Source organism: Urocitellus parryii, chromosome 1 (assembly GCF_045843805.1).
Source record: "Urocitellus parryii isolate mUroPar1 chromosome 1, mUroPar1.hap1, whole genome shotgun sequence".
Classification (NCBI taxonomy): domain Eukaryota; kingdom Metazoa; phylum Chordata; class Mammalia; order Rodentia; family Sciuridae; genus Urocitellus; species Urocitellus parryii.
Genome location: NC_135531.1, coordinates 237,808,354 through 237,825,331, shown reverse-complemented (window position 1 = coordinate 237,825,331; position 16,978 = coordinate 237,808,354). Strand labels below are relative to the sequence as shown.

Sequence of the window (16,978 nt, the reverse complement as noted above, 5' to 3'; positions counted from 1 at the left end):
CTTATAAACGTAGAGGGCATGTACCCATAAGTCAGCAGATTCTCTACTACCAGCCCCAAGTCCCAATCTCTCTTCAAACATGAAATTTAGAGATTTCTCCTTGCTTTACAACACACACACACACACACACACACACACACACACACCACCCCATCTTACAGCTCCCTAGGGGTTGGCCCTGCTTTCTACAGCCCTGCCTATACACATTGTGAACACTAGGGAAATGTTTACGAAATATGGTGAAGTCCACAATTACTTCAGGCTTTCCAAGGAAGATGATGAATCACCATTCGGAGCCCAAACTGTTACTGGGCTTGCAACTGTCGTAATACACAAGATTTCATCAGCCCAGCAGAAGGAACGCAAGAGATTTGACAGATAGGCTTTCAAGACCGTCAGTTGGTTATTTGAAACACTTCTCAGTCAGGAGCCTCACTTCAGAACGCAGCGCAGGCTGTAGGAACTGCAGAATCCACACCCTCCTGCACCCTTGTCTGGAGCTCCACCACAGCGCAAGGAACGCTGGGAAGCCACGGAAGCTAACCACCATCACCAAGGCAACCGGCTCGCAGCACGCGGTTGTCATGGAGACCCTAGGGTGCCTCCAAAAGCCTCGCAGAGAAGCCGCCTCCGCCTGCACCCAGGCAGGATGCTTCGCGGAGGCTCCCGGCCCTCTGAAAGGCGAAGACTCTTGAACGACAGCCTCAGCTGGCAACAAGACCAGGCATTGAACAGCAGCATCTACCTCCTACGACAGATGGGCCCCACCGGCTTCCTGCTGAGGGAGGAAGAGCCAGAGAACAGGGATTTCCGAGTAACTACCGCCCCCAATTCACCTCGGGTCCCCCCAGGCCCACCCAATGAATTTAGCCACTGCAGACATTCGCTGCCTGACCCGAAAGGTGTATCCCTGCAAGTGTCCCAGACTAGAAAATGTACAAATTACAGAAGGAAAAAATATTCATCAGATTAGTTTATATATGGAAGTTAGGACCCCAAATTGCCTCCAACTCTTGTAAGATAATGGCCCTTGATCTTCAGGCTGAAAATGTTTGGTTTTTATAGACATGTTCGTTTTGCATTTGTACGTTCTGTTATTAGAAACCACTAGCCCAGTAAATTAAGCAAAATGGAAATCCTAAAAATCATCTTAGGTAATGTAAATATTTACTAAATAAATAAAATCAGTTTCTCTTTAAAAATATAACAAGGCCTGGTTAAAGGATATTAATAAATGGTGGTGGTTTGGATAGATCTTAATGAATAAAAGTTATTATTTTGCTGAGGGACCCATTCTCACCAGTCAGAATCCAGTCACCACACCACCTGCCAGGTGGTGAAACTTTTAACTTAAGGCTGAATATATTTTACAGTACTGAATATAACTTATTAATCTATTCTTGTCCAAAACACTTTTTTTTAATTGTTGCTTATAACATTTGCTTTAAAACTCTTCTGTCCAATAGTTTTGGTGAATAAAATTAGTTCTCTTGAATAAAATGATATTCCAAATGCAAAATAAAAATGAACAAATAAAAATGGAAAGTAAACTACCTTACAGAGAGCTTTTAACTCCACTCCAGCTAGAATGTCCTTACAGTTAAGAAATTTATAGTTTCAGGCCAGTGGTGTTTGGTTTGGTTTTTTTGTTTGGTTTGTTTTGTTTGGGGATTTTTTGATTTCATTTTATTTTTATGATTTCAAACTTTATTTTCATTGGAGTACATATTATTTTAAAAACTGTCTTAATTCACACTGTAAGTCGTTAACTAAGACAAAGAATATGGAAGTGAAAAATTAGCCCATAATGAGGGGTCAAGAATTAAGATTTCCCAGTAGACTCAATTCAGTAATAGACTGAGTTTGAAGTTACCTAAACCAAATTACCGCTTCAAATCTCTTTTAATCAAATTATATACCAACTCAGTTTTGCTCTCTCAAAATTACCTGGAATTTTTTAAAAGCATACCTTTCCTTTTTTAAAGGTTTTTCTAGGAAATCCTCATGTTTGTAACTGTTCCACATTTCTGAAAAAAGGGGAGCTTTGTAAGCATATATGCTGGTAAGTGACTTTTTAATGAAGATCATTCACAAAGGACCATCTTGAAAAATTACATATTTTGTGATTTTTCATGGTTTAAATACAACAAAACTAAACAAATTTAGTGTTGAGGAAATGTAAAGATTAAATGCTCATACCTTTCTAATTTGTTCTTCAATATTTCCTTTCATTCTGAAAACTAAGTTTAAATTGGGAAACATTTAATAATGTAATTATTTTAAATTTACAAAAGCAATGTTTAGATTTTCATTATGTGTATAAATGTAAACTCTAACTACAAAACTGGGTGGGGGAGGGGGAAGCATTCACACCACTAATGATAATTGTATGGTTCATTTTGAGACATTACTGTGCTTTAACAAATTTGTGTCTCCAAAAATACATTTTCTTAAAAATCAAAAGTGTTCTGTTTTCTTTACATAGCCATAGGATTGGAAAGTATTCACCCTTTTTCATACTGGTATATGTTGGTCAAGTTTAATAAAGTTTTCCTGCTCAATGAACATTTAGTTATGAAGCCTTAACGATAGAAGTAGGACCCTATTGAAGATCATTTTTCTCAAATCTGAAATTCGGAACCTATTTGTAGGCTAATTAACACCATAAATGGAAACAAAACAATCTCCATTTAGTTTAAATCCAATTCAATTCAATTTATTTTGCCTGCCTATATTTTTATTAACAAATAATTAATTAGAAATAATTTATAACTGATATTTGAGGGGGAAATAAAACCAAAAAAAATGAAACTCTGTATATCATATATATAATGCTTTTCTTCACAGAAAAATAAAACAGTATATATCTTTTTTTTTTTTCCTAATGCTTTTACTCACAAGTTTTTTGCTGTTTCATTTTGGTAAGTTTTCATTAAGTATGTAGTGACAGGTTATTTGCGCCTGTTAACATGAAGATAAAAATATAATCCTTTCAACACTTGCAATTTAGTATTATTATTATACTTACAATAGGTTTTTCCATTCTTATTTTATGTCCATTTTTATTTTATTTTTATATTCTATTCTGTTTTAATGTTTGAAACTCATTTTGTACAGTATTTTAACCATAAACTAAATGGAATCATAATTCAATATTCAATATGCAAAAGTATATTTAAGATATTTAAGTAAAAGAACTTAAAATGTATTTCCCACTTTTTAAAAAGTCACATTTCAATTGGTGAGACTTGAAAATATTTTTGTATTATCCATTAAAGTGGTATTTGTAGAAAAACAATTGCTTGACGTTCTATCCAGAAAATTCCATTGTTTTCAGGAATTTTTTTAATTTTTTATTTTTTTTTTGTAGTTATACGTAGACAGCATACCTTTATTTTATTTTTTATTTTTAATGTGTGCTAAGGATAGAACCCAATGCCTCACATGTGCTAGGAAAGCACTCCACCACTGAACTACAGTCCCAGCCCCTGTTTCCAGGGAATTTTAAAGGTAGTGTGATGAATATGTAAATTTGCTCACTCTCCTCTCTCTGAAGGATTGTATCTTATAAGAAACACATGGACTATCTAATAAATCTCTTCACTACAGATGTCTTTTGTTTCCATTAATCATACTTTTTCACATGTTTACTTTAAAACATAAATTTAACTACTAGGAATACAGAAATTTGATGAGCTTTAAATTTATTCATAACATTTTCAGTGGTGCAAATTCTGTAATGTTATTTCTATTTTAAATTTTTGAAAACTCTGTGGTCTTGTCAAAAATAAATATTTTACTTTTTTCTACTTGTGAATATTAGGGTCTTATTGAAAAAATTCAAGCTTCCAAGGAATCATGAATGTAAGTGTTCTGTTTGTTGTTGTTGTTGTTGTTGTTGTTGTTGTTGTTTTACTAATTTAAAATTAGCAAATAGAAAAATTTTTATTTAAGCATAATATAAACTTAGATGCTTATTTTTCAGGAGAATCTGATACCTATTTGTAACCCAGCTTGTTACACTTAAAAAAGTTGGAACATTTTTCTTCTTTAGTAGAAAATGTAACTTTATATGACATTTCCAAAATTAAAGGCACTTAATTAAAAACAGATAAAACAATGGCCAGTTATTTGATAGAAAATAACTTTCCTAATCCTAAGCAAAGATTCACAGTATGTTTGTACTGAAAGCTATTTTTATCATGAGAAATATAAAAATGCAGTTTTTCCAATCCCACAAATAGATAACATGACATATAATATCACTCAAAAAAGTAAACTAACCGAGCTGGGCACGGGGGCGCATGCCTGTAATCCCAGCGGCTCAGGACTGAAGTAGGAGATAGTGAGTTCAAATCCAGCCTCAGCAAAAGCAAGGCACTAAGCAACTCAGTGAAACCCTGTCTGAATAAAATACAAATGGGGTGAGGATGTTGCTCAGTGGTTCAGTGCCCCCGAGTTCAATCCCCAGTACCAAAAAAAAAAAAAAAAAAGTAAACTAACTGAATGTGTTTTGAAAAAAAAATATTTTAAAAAAGTAGTTTTCATGTCAGTACTTAAATAAGAGTTTAGAGTCAGGCATATAATTATATAATCTTAAATTTCAGAGTCCTCAAAATAAAAGAAAAATAAATACAGTTACAGATCATTTAAATTTTTATATTTTATAATAAAGCTACTATCATTATGAAAGTTTTCTCTGCAATAGAGGAGTTGATTTATCTATATTAGACCCATCTAATTTAATTTTAAAATTTATTAATAAATGTTCATAAAATCCCTAAAAAATTTAAGTGATAAACAGTTTTCACATTTTTTTCAATTCAAAGGTTCTATTTATACACAGTCATGTCCCACCCCCTACTATTATAGAAAAATATGTTAAAATTATATTAGGAAATAATTTAGTATTAGTATTTCACAAGAATTTTCTTTTGTAGTCTCACTTTACATGCTCTCTCAGATATTCAATTGTACCTACTAGATTCTACATATCCTGTTTCTCATATGTTCTAACGTGGCTCAATCTTCTTCAGCCTTTGGCTATATTTCTGTGCAGCTTTACTGTTTTCAGTTCCTGAACTTTGTACCTCCTCCTTCACACTCTAGACAGAAAAACATTTTTATAAAATAATCTCACTCTGTCCTTAATTCTCCCTTTGAATCCCTTCATATGTGATAACTGGGTTGTTCAATTTCATACATATTTGCTCATCCATCCATACAAAGTTAAATGTTGACCGCCTCTCCAAAGGCTTAGTTATTCTTAACATTGTGTATCCAAATCATTTTCCCAAGCTTCTATACTGAGAGGGTTCCAAATAGAAATAAATATAAGATGAGCCAAATAAGTAATTTTATAGTCATTTGGTAAGAATTTAAAAGGAACAAAGAGGAAATAACTTTAATAACATTTTAACTTAATGTAATATATCAAAATATTATCATGAGAGCATGTAATCAGAGTAAAGATTATGAGCCATGTTATTTTTGTTTCCACACTATCTTTTTGTTTTTATACTATCTTGTGTGTATGTTATACTTACAGTGCATCTCTGCTCAGTCATTATATTTTTATTGGAAATATTTGATCTGGATGGGGACTTCATAAACTTTTCAGTTGAAAAATAGATTCACAAAATACACATTGTTACAAACAAAGTTTTCGTAACTTTATAAATGTTATAAAGTTATAAATTTAAACAAAATTTAAAAGTCAGTTTTTAAGTCACATTAGCTAAATCGAAATGCATAATATATAGCCAATGGCCACTTCATTAGATGATATAAAACCATTCAATTAAATTCAACAAACATTTATTGTACTACATATCTGCCAGAAATTTCACTAGGTACTTTTTTTTATAAATTGGGCCATGTGAATTGCTAATATTTAGATTTTTTTTATCTACAAAACAGCAAGTTCTTATGTACCAATCTAATATTTTATGTTACATTTTCCTTTGCACTTTTTGAAGGCAAACTATTCTTTTTATAAAAACCAGAAGGGAATGTTTAAAAGTTTAAATTAATTATGTATATTAATTTTGAAAATGTATACTTCCTACTGAAATAAACATTTTTCATATCTTCTATATTTAAAATAAGTTTTAATTAGTTAACATCAAGAAAATCCTAAATTATACACAGTACAGGAATGTTCAAAAAAAGTAGAAAGCTTAATGACCTTGAAGTTTATCACATAAAATTAAGGCAATAGTATTATATGCACAAAAATTTAATTCAAAGAAAGCTATGAACAGTTTTTAATTGGGATTATATAGAGTACATAAATAAGTGTGGAGGGGGTGGAATTAATACTGAAGAGGGAATGCTTTGAACATCATTTATATACTCTTTCTAAAAGGATTTGGGGAACAATAATTTTACACATTAGTGTTATATATGAGAAATTTGAGATCTTTTTTCTCTTTGAAGCTTATAAAAAATTATTACAAGGAATTTTATTGTGCAAATATCAATTTTTAACACTAAACATTCTGTTTCCCATACATTCTCAAGAAAACCTAGATTTGTCACCTCATAGTTTCTTTTAAATGCTATTTTTTAAAATTATTTATGGATTAAAAATAAGATCACATTTAAGGGAAATTTTCTAAGTGTATATCACAAAACTATAATAAAATTCCTCAATTTTATTTTGCTTTTATGAAAATATATAATTATAAAAGATTATGTATATATGTATATATATACATACATATGTAGAATATATATATATTCATGTCTAATAGTATTTTGGAATTTTGTGTTCTGCTTTTATCACACAGAATTTCTGTTGCTTTGTATTTTCAAAGCTATATAATCTCTGCTTAAAATAATCAAAAGCTAATATTATATTTTTATTATACCACATAGAACAGTTTCTGAACATCTCCTTTTATGAAATTGCATTCTTTAGCATTTTCTCTGCCTTATAGAATCTTCATTTTCAAAACATGATCTTTTGTTCTTCATTTTTCTCTTCCTACTTTTAGAGAGCAGATGTTGCTGTGTCTCTGTGACAAATAGTCTTTCTCATCCAATTCTACTACTTTGGGATTTTTCACTAGCTGCTTTCCAGTTAGGTTAATTAAAGTATCTCCTCCCATAAGGAACAGAGGTCTCAGTATTGAAATATAACATGATGTCTTCAATATTTTTATTCTTAACTTAAGGTCTTTCCAGGAAAACAAAGCTTTTCATTATCTTATAAATCATTTTATATATATATATATATTAAATAATGTATAAGATGACTGGAATTCAGGAGATTAATAACAGTTAGCATTTAAATTATGGTTTGTTAAAGAAAGAGAAAGGGAGAGGGAAAATTAGGATAGGAGTAGGCCAGGAAATTAAAAATCTAGGATGTTCTGATCAAAACTATAGGTTCTTAGAACATAATTCCTCGTGAGAACATCAGAATAGAAAAAAATCAGAATTCAAAGAATGCATATCCCCAAAGGTACAAGCAATATAGTACCTATAGCATCCCAAGGCAAACTGACCAACTCTGTGAAGAACTTGGCCACTAAGATGTTCTTGGACAAGGAACAGTAGGCTGAAACAGGAAAACAGGCACAGTTGTTTTGCTCTCTCATTATCTGTTCATCTAAAGAGGAGTAATTTACACCAAATACAGTGACGCAGCCACTTAATGTTTATAGCAGCTCAATTCAGAATAGCCAAGCTATGGAACCAACTTAGGTGCCCTTCAACAGATGAATGGATAAAGACAACGTAGTATATATACACAATGGACTATTACTCAGCTATAAAAAAAAGAATGAAATTATGGCATTTGCCAGTAAATGAATGGAACTAGAGAATATCATGCTAAGTTAAATAAGCCAGTCCCCCCCCCAAAAAAAGTCAAATATTCTCTCTGATATATGATGCTAACCCATAATAAGAGAGGGCAGGGAGGGGAATTACAGAAGTTCATTGGATTCAACAAAGGGGAATGAAGGGAAGGGAGCAGGGATGGGAATAGGAAAGACTGTAGAATGAATTGGACTTAACTTTCCTCTATATGAATACACTATCAGTATAACTCCACATCATGTTCAACCACAAGAATGGGATCAAAATTGTAATGGGTTGTACCCCATGTATGTATGATATGTCAAAATACACCCTACTGCCATGTATATCTAAAAACAATTTTTTAAAAATACCTATTTCTTGCATCTATGCCCTATTTCTTTTAATACTTTTGTATGCAATGAAATATTAGCTTATGGACAAATGAACAGATCAAAGTGTAGGACATGATTATGACACCAATCTGAAAATAAACATTATCATATCCAAAACTCTTATAATGCAGTTTTACCTGACCCTTTTCACTAAAAGAAAAAAAGAGAGATAATTTTTATTCTTTTTATAAATGGTTCTTTTCTGGCATTTTTGTTATAAAGGAGTACAAAGACATGGTCAATGTCAGTATAATAATTCAACTAAAGATTTTTGATATTGGAAAGAAAATTCTAACTTTCAGCATAATTTATTACATCTATATTTCCAAATTTGCCACTGAATTCTTCTACTTTGGGATTTTTCACTAGCTGCTTTCCAGTTAGGTCTTGTAGAAGGAGAAATAAATGACTTGCTACGGGGAGTACATCAAGTTCAAACTCCCCAACCAGGAACAAGTGAAAATGCACATGTGAAAGAAGATGGGTATATTAAACAGAAGGAAATTGATTCAGAGGATATCTGCTCTATTTGTCAAGAGGTGCTTTTACAGAAAAGGCTGCCTGTCACCTTTTGCAGGTGACAGTATTTTCTCTTGTGATTCTAAACACTTGTGAAAATTTCTAATTTAACATGTTTCTAATTTATTGTATTATGACACATGTTGATGGAAAAAATAGAAATCTTTACCTATGACTGATATATATACTTTCTTAGTGTTCTTTTGTTTCCTAATGTATAGCTCATGAGAGGTTCTATTCTTACTCTAAATATTACTGAACTACATTTTAAGAGTGAAAATTTGAAACATTACAATTAGTTTTCCCTCTATTTAAGTAATTAAAGTAGTATAGTTTTTCATGTTTTTGTTTCATGCACATGAATAAATGACTTGGCTCAGGGTAGTACAAAGATTTTGAATTTATTTTGAAATTATAAAAATTCTCAGTTTTTAAGACTTCTATCTTTAAACTTAAATAGTTCAAATTTTGCTTATGCAAAAATATGTTCATTGAGAGGCTCATATTCATACTATTATTCATGACACTTTAAAGTTAGACTTAAAGAAATTAGGCATCTATTACTACTGAAATATTTCATTCTTTTTCCTCCTGATTATTTGACAAAATTTTCATCAATATTATAGTTTTTAATGTGTCTATTTCTGTTGTATATTGTAAGATAATTAGTTATTTCACCAAATATTATTTTTCCCCAGTAGATATTTCTTAGGGGTTCATTTTAGCAGATATTGTATGTTTTTAAAAAAAATTGTACCCCTGTTCTCAGTGAAGTATTTTATTTGAATAATAATTATCATCATGATTTTTCTTGGTGTGAAACTATATTCATTCTCACTCTATAAATTTCGATGCAAATTCCATTTTATTGGGATGAGAGAAATTTATGTTTGGATTTCTGATACACTAAATTAAAGATAGTAAATTAGATTTGTGTGTGCATGTATGTATAATCAAGCTATATCTAGGAAATTATTTCATAGTCTAATTTTATGGTAAATAAACATTGTAGTGCAAATTCTTGTTTATATGAATATATACAATGTATATATGGATATAGTTTTCTCTATGCAAATGGTAAACTTAAATTTTATTTCTGATAGATTTGGCTGTGGCAATAATTTCCATATAAAATGCATGAAGATCTTAGCTAATTATCAGAATGCAGTATCAAACACTTCCACGTTGAAATGTCCTCTGTGCAGGAAGGAGTTTGCACCACTGAAACTTATTTTGGAAGAATTCCAAAATGCTAGCAAACTTGTGACTGCAGCTGAGAAAGAACGACTGAACAAACACCTTGGAATTCCCTGTAATAACTGTAAACAATTTCCAATTGAGGGGAAGTGTTATAAGTAAGTATCACTAGTAAAATTATAAGTATGAGAAAAAAGTTTTGTTTTCTTTTCTTTCTTTTTTTTAACAAAACTTTAGCATTAGAGTACCTATCTTTAATATTGCCTTGTTCCTCCTACACTTATGGTATTTTCCCTATGACAGCTTTTATTTTCTTCACTTTGCAAAAGTAGTGGCTTTGCATTCTTGTCTAGGTTGCATATGAAGTAGCATCCTGTCTCAGCAGGATGTTTTGGCCTAAATAAGGTTTCAAGTACAGAGCCCTGCTGGATCTCTCACTCCTTCTAAAATGCTTTGGTCTACCAATGAGGTCATTGCTAGAATCTCCTAAAATAAAGCTAAAAAGATATTGACATCTATTTACTGAATTTTTAATTCAGTTCTATCTATTCCAAATTGCAAAGAGTATAGATTTTTTTCTTTCATATCTTATACCTCAACAATAGCAACAAAGCAAGATAATTAGAATGCTAATAAATTTTACTGCTATTATGAGTAACTCCAAACTTTCCTACAATTTCCACAATTAGACATCAGCTAATTGCTATGCATTGAATATTGTGTTTTCTTAGTTAATTTTTTTAATATTTTATTTTTTAGTTGTAGATGGACACAATATCTTTATTTTTATGTGGTGCTGAGGATCAAACCCAGGGCCTCATACGTGCTAGATGAGAGATCTACCACTGAGCCACAACCCCAGCCCTAAAATTTTTAAGTTAATGATATGTTAAGAAAATATTTTCTTTCAAAATTTATTAAAAACTTTTCTGAAATGCATTTACTTTTCTGTCTTCTTTGAATTACATTGTGATGAGCCCAATTTGAATTATATGTTTTAAATTTTCTCATAAAACCATAAAACATTTTTTACACCCCAACTACAAACATACCTTTATCTTTTGGATTTATTCCTTGGTTTTCTGTATGTGTCACACAGAAAATCATTATCATTAGTGAAAGTCTTTATCAGAAAATTGTTAGCCTGATAAGGCTCCAAAGGAGCACTGCAGCTTGAGGAAAAAAGGCGGAATTTTGACAGACATTTAGCAGGAGATGTCCAACTAATTTAAGGAATATTGGTTAAAGAGGATTCTAGGAAAAGCATGAACACAGCCAGTGTTTGTGGTTGGGTGTAAAAAAAAAAAATCCTATAGGAAATTAGAGAAAGAGATGACTAAAAGCTTTACATCCAGGACAGCATCATGAAAGGGGCATGTGGTAGGTACAATAGTGGTATCCTATGTATTTCAATACCCTTATGCCAAGAACTTTTAGGTTAGACTACAGGTCATAGGGGAATTAGGTTGCAGATGGAATTAAGGTGTGTAATCAGCTTACCTTGAAATAATGAAATTATCTTGACCTGCGTAAACCCACTATAATCATAAGCTATCTTAAAAGTGGAGGAGGATGGCAAGAAATTCAGAGGGAAAGGAGGCTGTTGGAAGAAAGGCAGAGAGATACTCCATTTCTTGCTTTGAAGATGGAGCAAAGAACAGGACAAGGAAAGGTCAAGGAATGGATTCTTCCCTAGAGTTTCAAAAAATAACACAGACTTGCCAATGTCTTGTTCTTAGCCCATTGAGGCCCATGTCAGACTTACCTTACAGAACTCTTAAGATAATAATTTTGTGTCGTTTAAGCTAATAAAGCTTTGGTAATTTTTACAGTAGCAGTACAAAACTAATACACAGTGAGACTTGAAATAGACCTTGTCATGTTTGGATGGTTCCCAGAAAGTTTTGATAAGAATTTTCATGAAAAGCCATCACAATAACTGGATTTTTTATTCTTGCACATTATGGTGTTTTGCATTTGCAGGTGTACCGAATGTATAGAATACCACTTATGCCAGGAATGCTTTGATAGCTACTGCCACCTTTCTCACACATTTACATTCCGTGAGGTACAGTATCCATCTCAAATCTAATATAGTGTTTAATTTATTTTGTTGTAAAGCTAAGTAAATCAAAGAAGAAGAAGAAGAATAGATAACACTGTAATAAAGATTTTTTTAAATAAAAACCTAAAACCATATACTCAGGAGAACTCTTTGTTGCGGGGGTACAAAAGGTACAAAAATTGCACTGGTAATTTATTAAAACCAAGCATCTGATGACATAAATAAATCTTAAGAACTGTAGCCATCACAGTTGAAAATTAGTTTTAAAATATTTTAGCCTTATAAATTGGCTTATCATAACATCAGTAGTAAACTTTATAGTTTTCTCTTTAAATTTTTTAACCAACAATAATGAAACATGGAACTTTATAAGATCATTTGAACTTAAAAGTATCTCCTAGTGCTGAATAATAATGCTAGCTTTTCTTTCAATTATCATGAATATTTTTACCTTAAAAATGTCATCACTGTAGCTGTGTAGTATGTGAAACTCAAAAACTTGCTAACAATTTGTAATCTTTAATGTAGTAAAAAAAATAATAGATGTTTTAAAATAATGAGTATCATTCACATTATTATCTTATTGATGTGCAGCCTACTAATTTTAATCCACAAAATAAAAATCCCATGACTTACAAAGTAACATATACTTTTTACATATTATAGAAGAGAAACCAAAGATGGAGATCATTAGACAAGAGACTGGATGAAGGTATAAAATATTTAAATGTTAAAAATGAGATAGAAGAAGAAGAGATGCTACATGTTCAGGAAAAGCAAGGGTGAGATTATCAGTAAAAAGTACATTTCTTGTATGGCTTGGAATTTTTTAATAACTTTTCAGTTTGAAAAAATTTGTATTTATCCCTTGATTTAATACTTATATTTACCATATTCTAGGTGACATTGTAGCATACAAGTGGAAAGCAAGACTCTGAAGTCAGACTATTTGAATTCAATCCTAGTTCAACCACATGTTGTCTATGTAAATTTTGGGCGAGTTACTTCTCTTGGCTATATCTTCCTCACCTTAAAAATGGAAATAATTATAAAATCAATCTCATAAGATATTTTATTATGAAATAAGTTAATACACATGTAAATAGTCAAATAACCTTGTCTGTTATTAATTCTATCAGATTGTACTTGGTTGAGGACACAACAGTTTTCTCAGCAAATAATCATCTAAATAGATGTTAAACTAAAACTATCATAAATTATATAAAGAAAAGGTATAAAGGGATTTGATATTGGCCTCTAGGAGAGGGAGGTGTTTGCTGCTTCATTCCACCCTTTTACCTGTCTACTTCAGCCCATGAACAGATTTGTCATATTTCAGAACATAGATTGGACTGTTTACACTGGATGGATCTCCAGAACTTTTATCATATTCCTTATTAATTGAATAAAATTGAACATTAATAATATTGTTAATAAATTATATGCATTGTAAAATATATTCTAAAGAGACTATTTTAAAGGACAGGGTAAAATTGAAATTATTTTAAAGTTCTAATGAATTAACCAAATAAAACTTATGCTTATTCTCATTAAATATATAGATATACATATAATATACCCCCCCCATACACACCACTACCACATATACATATATTCACACATATGTAAGTTTCTATTCAAACCTCAGTGGACATTTGACTTATGTCCAATGGATATAGCACACATTTTGGAGACTAAAGCCCCTGTGGGACATATATTTAGCTTATTCAAAGGCACTTCATCTTCATATCCCCTTCAGGTATCACATTTCATCCTATTGATTTAATTGTATAACTAAGAATTGGATTAGAAGATAAGGGAATAGAAGGTTTAGAGAGAGAACATTGGAGTAAGAAGGACATTCTGGGCAGAGAAAATGGAATAAACAAAGGAAATAATTTCAAGTTAAAAAAAAGGGGGGATAACCTTAGGAATACTATAAACAAACATGTTTAACTGAAATTAGATGACCTTTATGAAAGCAATTTTATAGCATGATGGGAACACATCTGAACAGTAATGAGAAATATGAGTTTTTATCAAGAATATATGGAGACTATTCTGAATGACTTCTGAATAATGGGAATGCATCTGGCCTTTTAACTCAGCTTTTGTTTTTAAATATTTGTGTTATCTATTTTGCCAGTTGCTAATAGAATCAAATTAGGTTCATTATCAATTAACATATCAACTTCATTATGATGGTTAGTCTAACAATATTATAGTAAGGATATACCCCAAGGGAAAATGAATTTCCTCACAGATTATGATTACCAATTTAACAGAGTAGCCCAGAATATGTAATGTGGTTTACCTGTACACCCCACTTCCTACCAGTTAACAAAGTAAATTGGATTTAATTTTTCTAAACATACACTGAGTGTTGACTCATACTGAAATAATTTGAGTATGTAGCTCTCATCAAAATTTTGTTCTAGTTTTGTAATTCAGATTAATATATAGATATAGATATACATATATTTAGACTAACTACATTAAATTTTGTTCTTTATATTGTTGGATCCCTCATCTTCAGGATAGATAAAATAGACTTTTTAATTCTACAATGTATGAGATTTATTATCATTGGTTCAAGAAAATCTTGGGTTCTGTTGCATTACTTATGTAGAAAACCTGTAATATGGATTACTTTCAGATCTGTAATCACATATGAACATTCAGGTATCTCTGCATTTTCTCCCTCAGTCAGGTTTATACACCAAAACACGTTGTAAAGTCACTACCTCTCCTACTAATTACAAAAAATAGTAAGCTGCTTGCTCCAGGGTACCAGTGTCGACTTTGTTTGAAGTCATTTCATCTTGGTCAACATGTAAGACTGCTACCATGTATTCATAAGGTAAAGTCACAGCATTTTATTTTGACTTCCCCATGGGACCAGTTTTCACAAACGAAGTGACAATTTAAGTTTCTACTTTCATTTTTCAAGTTGTACTATGTGCAGAGATGTTCAGATTGCACAATAGAGGCAGACAATTGCTGCAGGGATTTCTGAGAAGGCAACTCTGCCTACTCATGATTAGGACTCACTTCTGTATATGCTGTCTAGGAAAGATGAATGGTATTAGGTTCATTATCTGCTTTGATTATCTGTAAAAAGAAACAGAATGCTAACATTTTGTTGTATATTTTTATAATCCTTTAGGTGAAATAAATACCTAAAATGACATAGTTAATTATTTCATATAAACTCACTACAATAAAAGTCTTAGTATTGCATGATTACTATTTAGTTGATAACCAAGTTTTTTCCAAAATAAAATTGTTTCAATAAATACCTTTAGGGTCACCCATACTTCAAATATCTGATAACTCCTTTTACAACCAAAAATGTGATTTGTTATTTTACATATTACTATTATCAGATCAATTTTTAACTCCAATTGGTTGAAAATTTCTAATAATTTTTATTCACTAGAAATAATTACATACCATGAAATTAATAGCTTGAATGGTGAATTTTTTTACTGACTTGATATTCATACAAGACTTTGCATTTTATTATTGAAAATTGGAGATAAGTCCATAAATCATTTGTAAGTAAATTTCAAAATATTTTCATAAAATTTGATAAATTAAAGTTACCTTCAATTTTTTTCTAAATAATTTTAATACACAATTATGAAGCTGGGAAATTTTGTTTAAAAAGCAGATTTTAAACATGGTAATTATACTTATAATTAACTTATAATCTAATTAACTTATAATCTTTTTTGTTTTAAGTTTCATAGGAAGTGTATTGACAATTGGTTATTCCACAAGTGTAATTCATGCCCTATTGATGGACAAGTTATATATAACCCTTTATTATGGAACAGTACAGCAATGAATGGACAAGCCCATCAGTCTGCTTCTAACATAGACATCGCCCATCTGTCAAAGCAAGAAGAACCAAAACTTTTTGTTCCTGGTACTGGATTAGTCCTCAAGACAAATGAACTTAGAATCTTACCTAACATATCTCAATGTAGTTTTGAAAAGTTAAATACACTTCCAAGTCCAATAGATACTTATCAGAACATAACAATAGATGATCTATGCTCAGTCAAATTAAGTGATTCAAATTCAAGAAAATTAATCTATAAACATAAAATTAGCCAACATTTCCCCAGTCATCTTCAAGATTTACCCACTGGACCTTTTGGAGAAATATCTCAAACATTCCTTCCTTCTATTGCAAAAAAGAATATTATGTGTCCCACTAGAATAGAAAGCCCATGTAACAATGAAAAGTGCCATGCTGGTCAAAATCAAAAGATGGCCAAAAGCCGTAAACATATTACCCTTGATCCAAAGAAGACTCTTGGTACTAAAATAAGGGAAGACAACAGGAAATCAAATACTTTACTTCCAGAAGATTTAAATCTTATTATCAATTGGGGTAAAACTAAACTTAGTTCACCTAAAAGGTATAATAATTGTATGGGAAAAATTAGAAAAAGATGTAGTCATTTATCCAGACAACCTGTATCTCGCCCTTTAAATACAAAAAGTACTGAGCTATCTTTAATAATGGAAGGAGTTCAGTTGTAAAAAAGTATTTTTGATTGGCACCAGAAAATATTTCAATATTCAATATAAAAATGTTTTATTTATAGAACATAAAACCATATACTCATTCTTGACAAATGTATATAAAATTCTGTTATCCTCTTTCCTATTTGTCTATGAATAACTTACCATGCTTAAAGGAAATTACCCCATTACTTACAAGACAAGGCACTGTCTTAATGAATATGCTCAGGATATTATAAATTATGAATAATTATTAGAGCTTTCATATTTTATTTTACACTGATTAAATTTCTTATAAAGATACAGATTTTCTCTGCTTTGAGTCACTGCTTTCAATTGTTCCACTTGAACAAAACAACATGTAGGGATTATTTCCAGGTACTTGTATAGTTTTGTTTTGTTTTTACTTTTTGCCAATAATTACCACAAACCTATGGAAAATCTAGATCATGGTTTTATG

General features: G+C 31.0%; 1 protein-coding gene across 1 annotated transcript; it reads left to right on the top strand.

Annotated features, from left to right (window-relative positions):
- Positions 1 to 649: 649 nt before the first annotated feature.
- Positions 650 to 16,536, top strand: Zswim2 (zinc finger SWIM-type containing 2). The gene is made up of 9 exons (XM_026389074.2): positions 650 to 814; positions 1,986 to 2,062; positions 3,824 to 3,864; positions 8,571 to 8,778; positions 9,824 to 10,075; positions 11,901 to 11,985; positions 12,649 to 12,764; positions 14,689 to 14,842; positions 15,727 to 16,536. Exons 1-9 carry the CDS (start codon positions 650 to 652, stop codon positions 16,534 to 16,536), a joined length of 1,908 nt encoding a protein of 635 aa, XP_026244859.1.
- Positions 16,537 to 16,978: the final 442 nt, after the last annotated feature.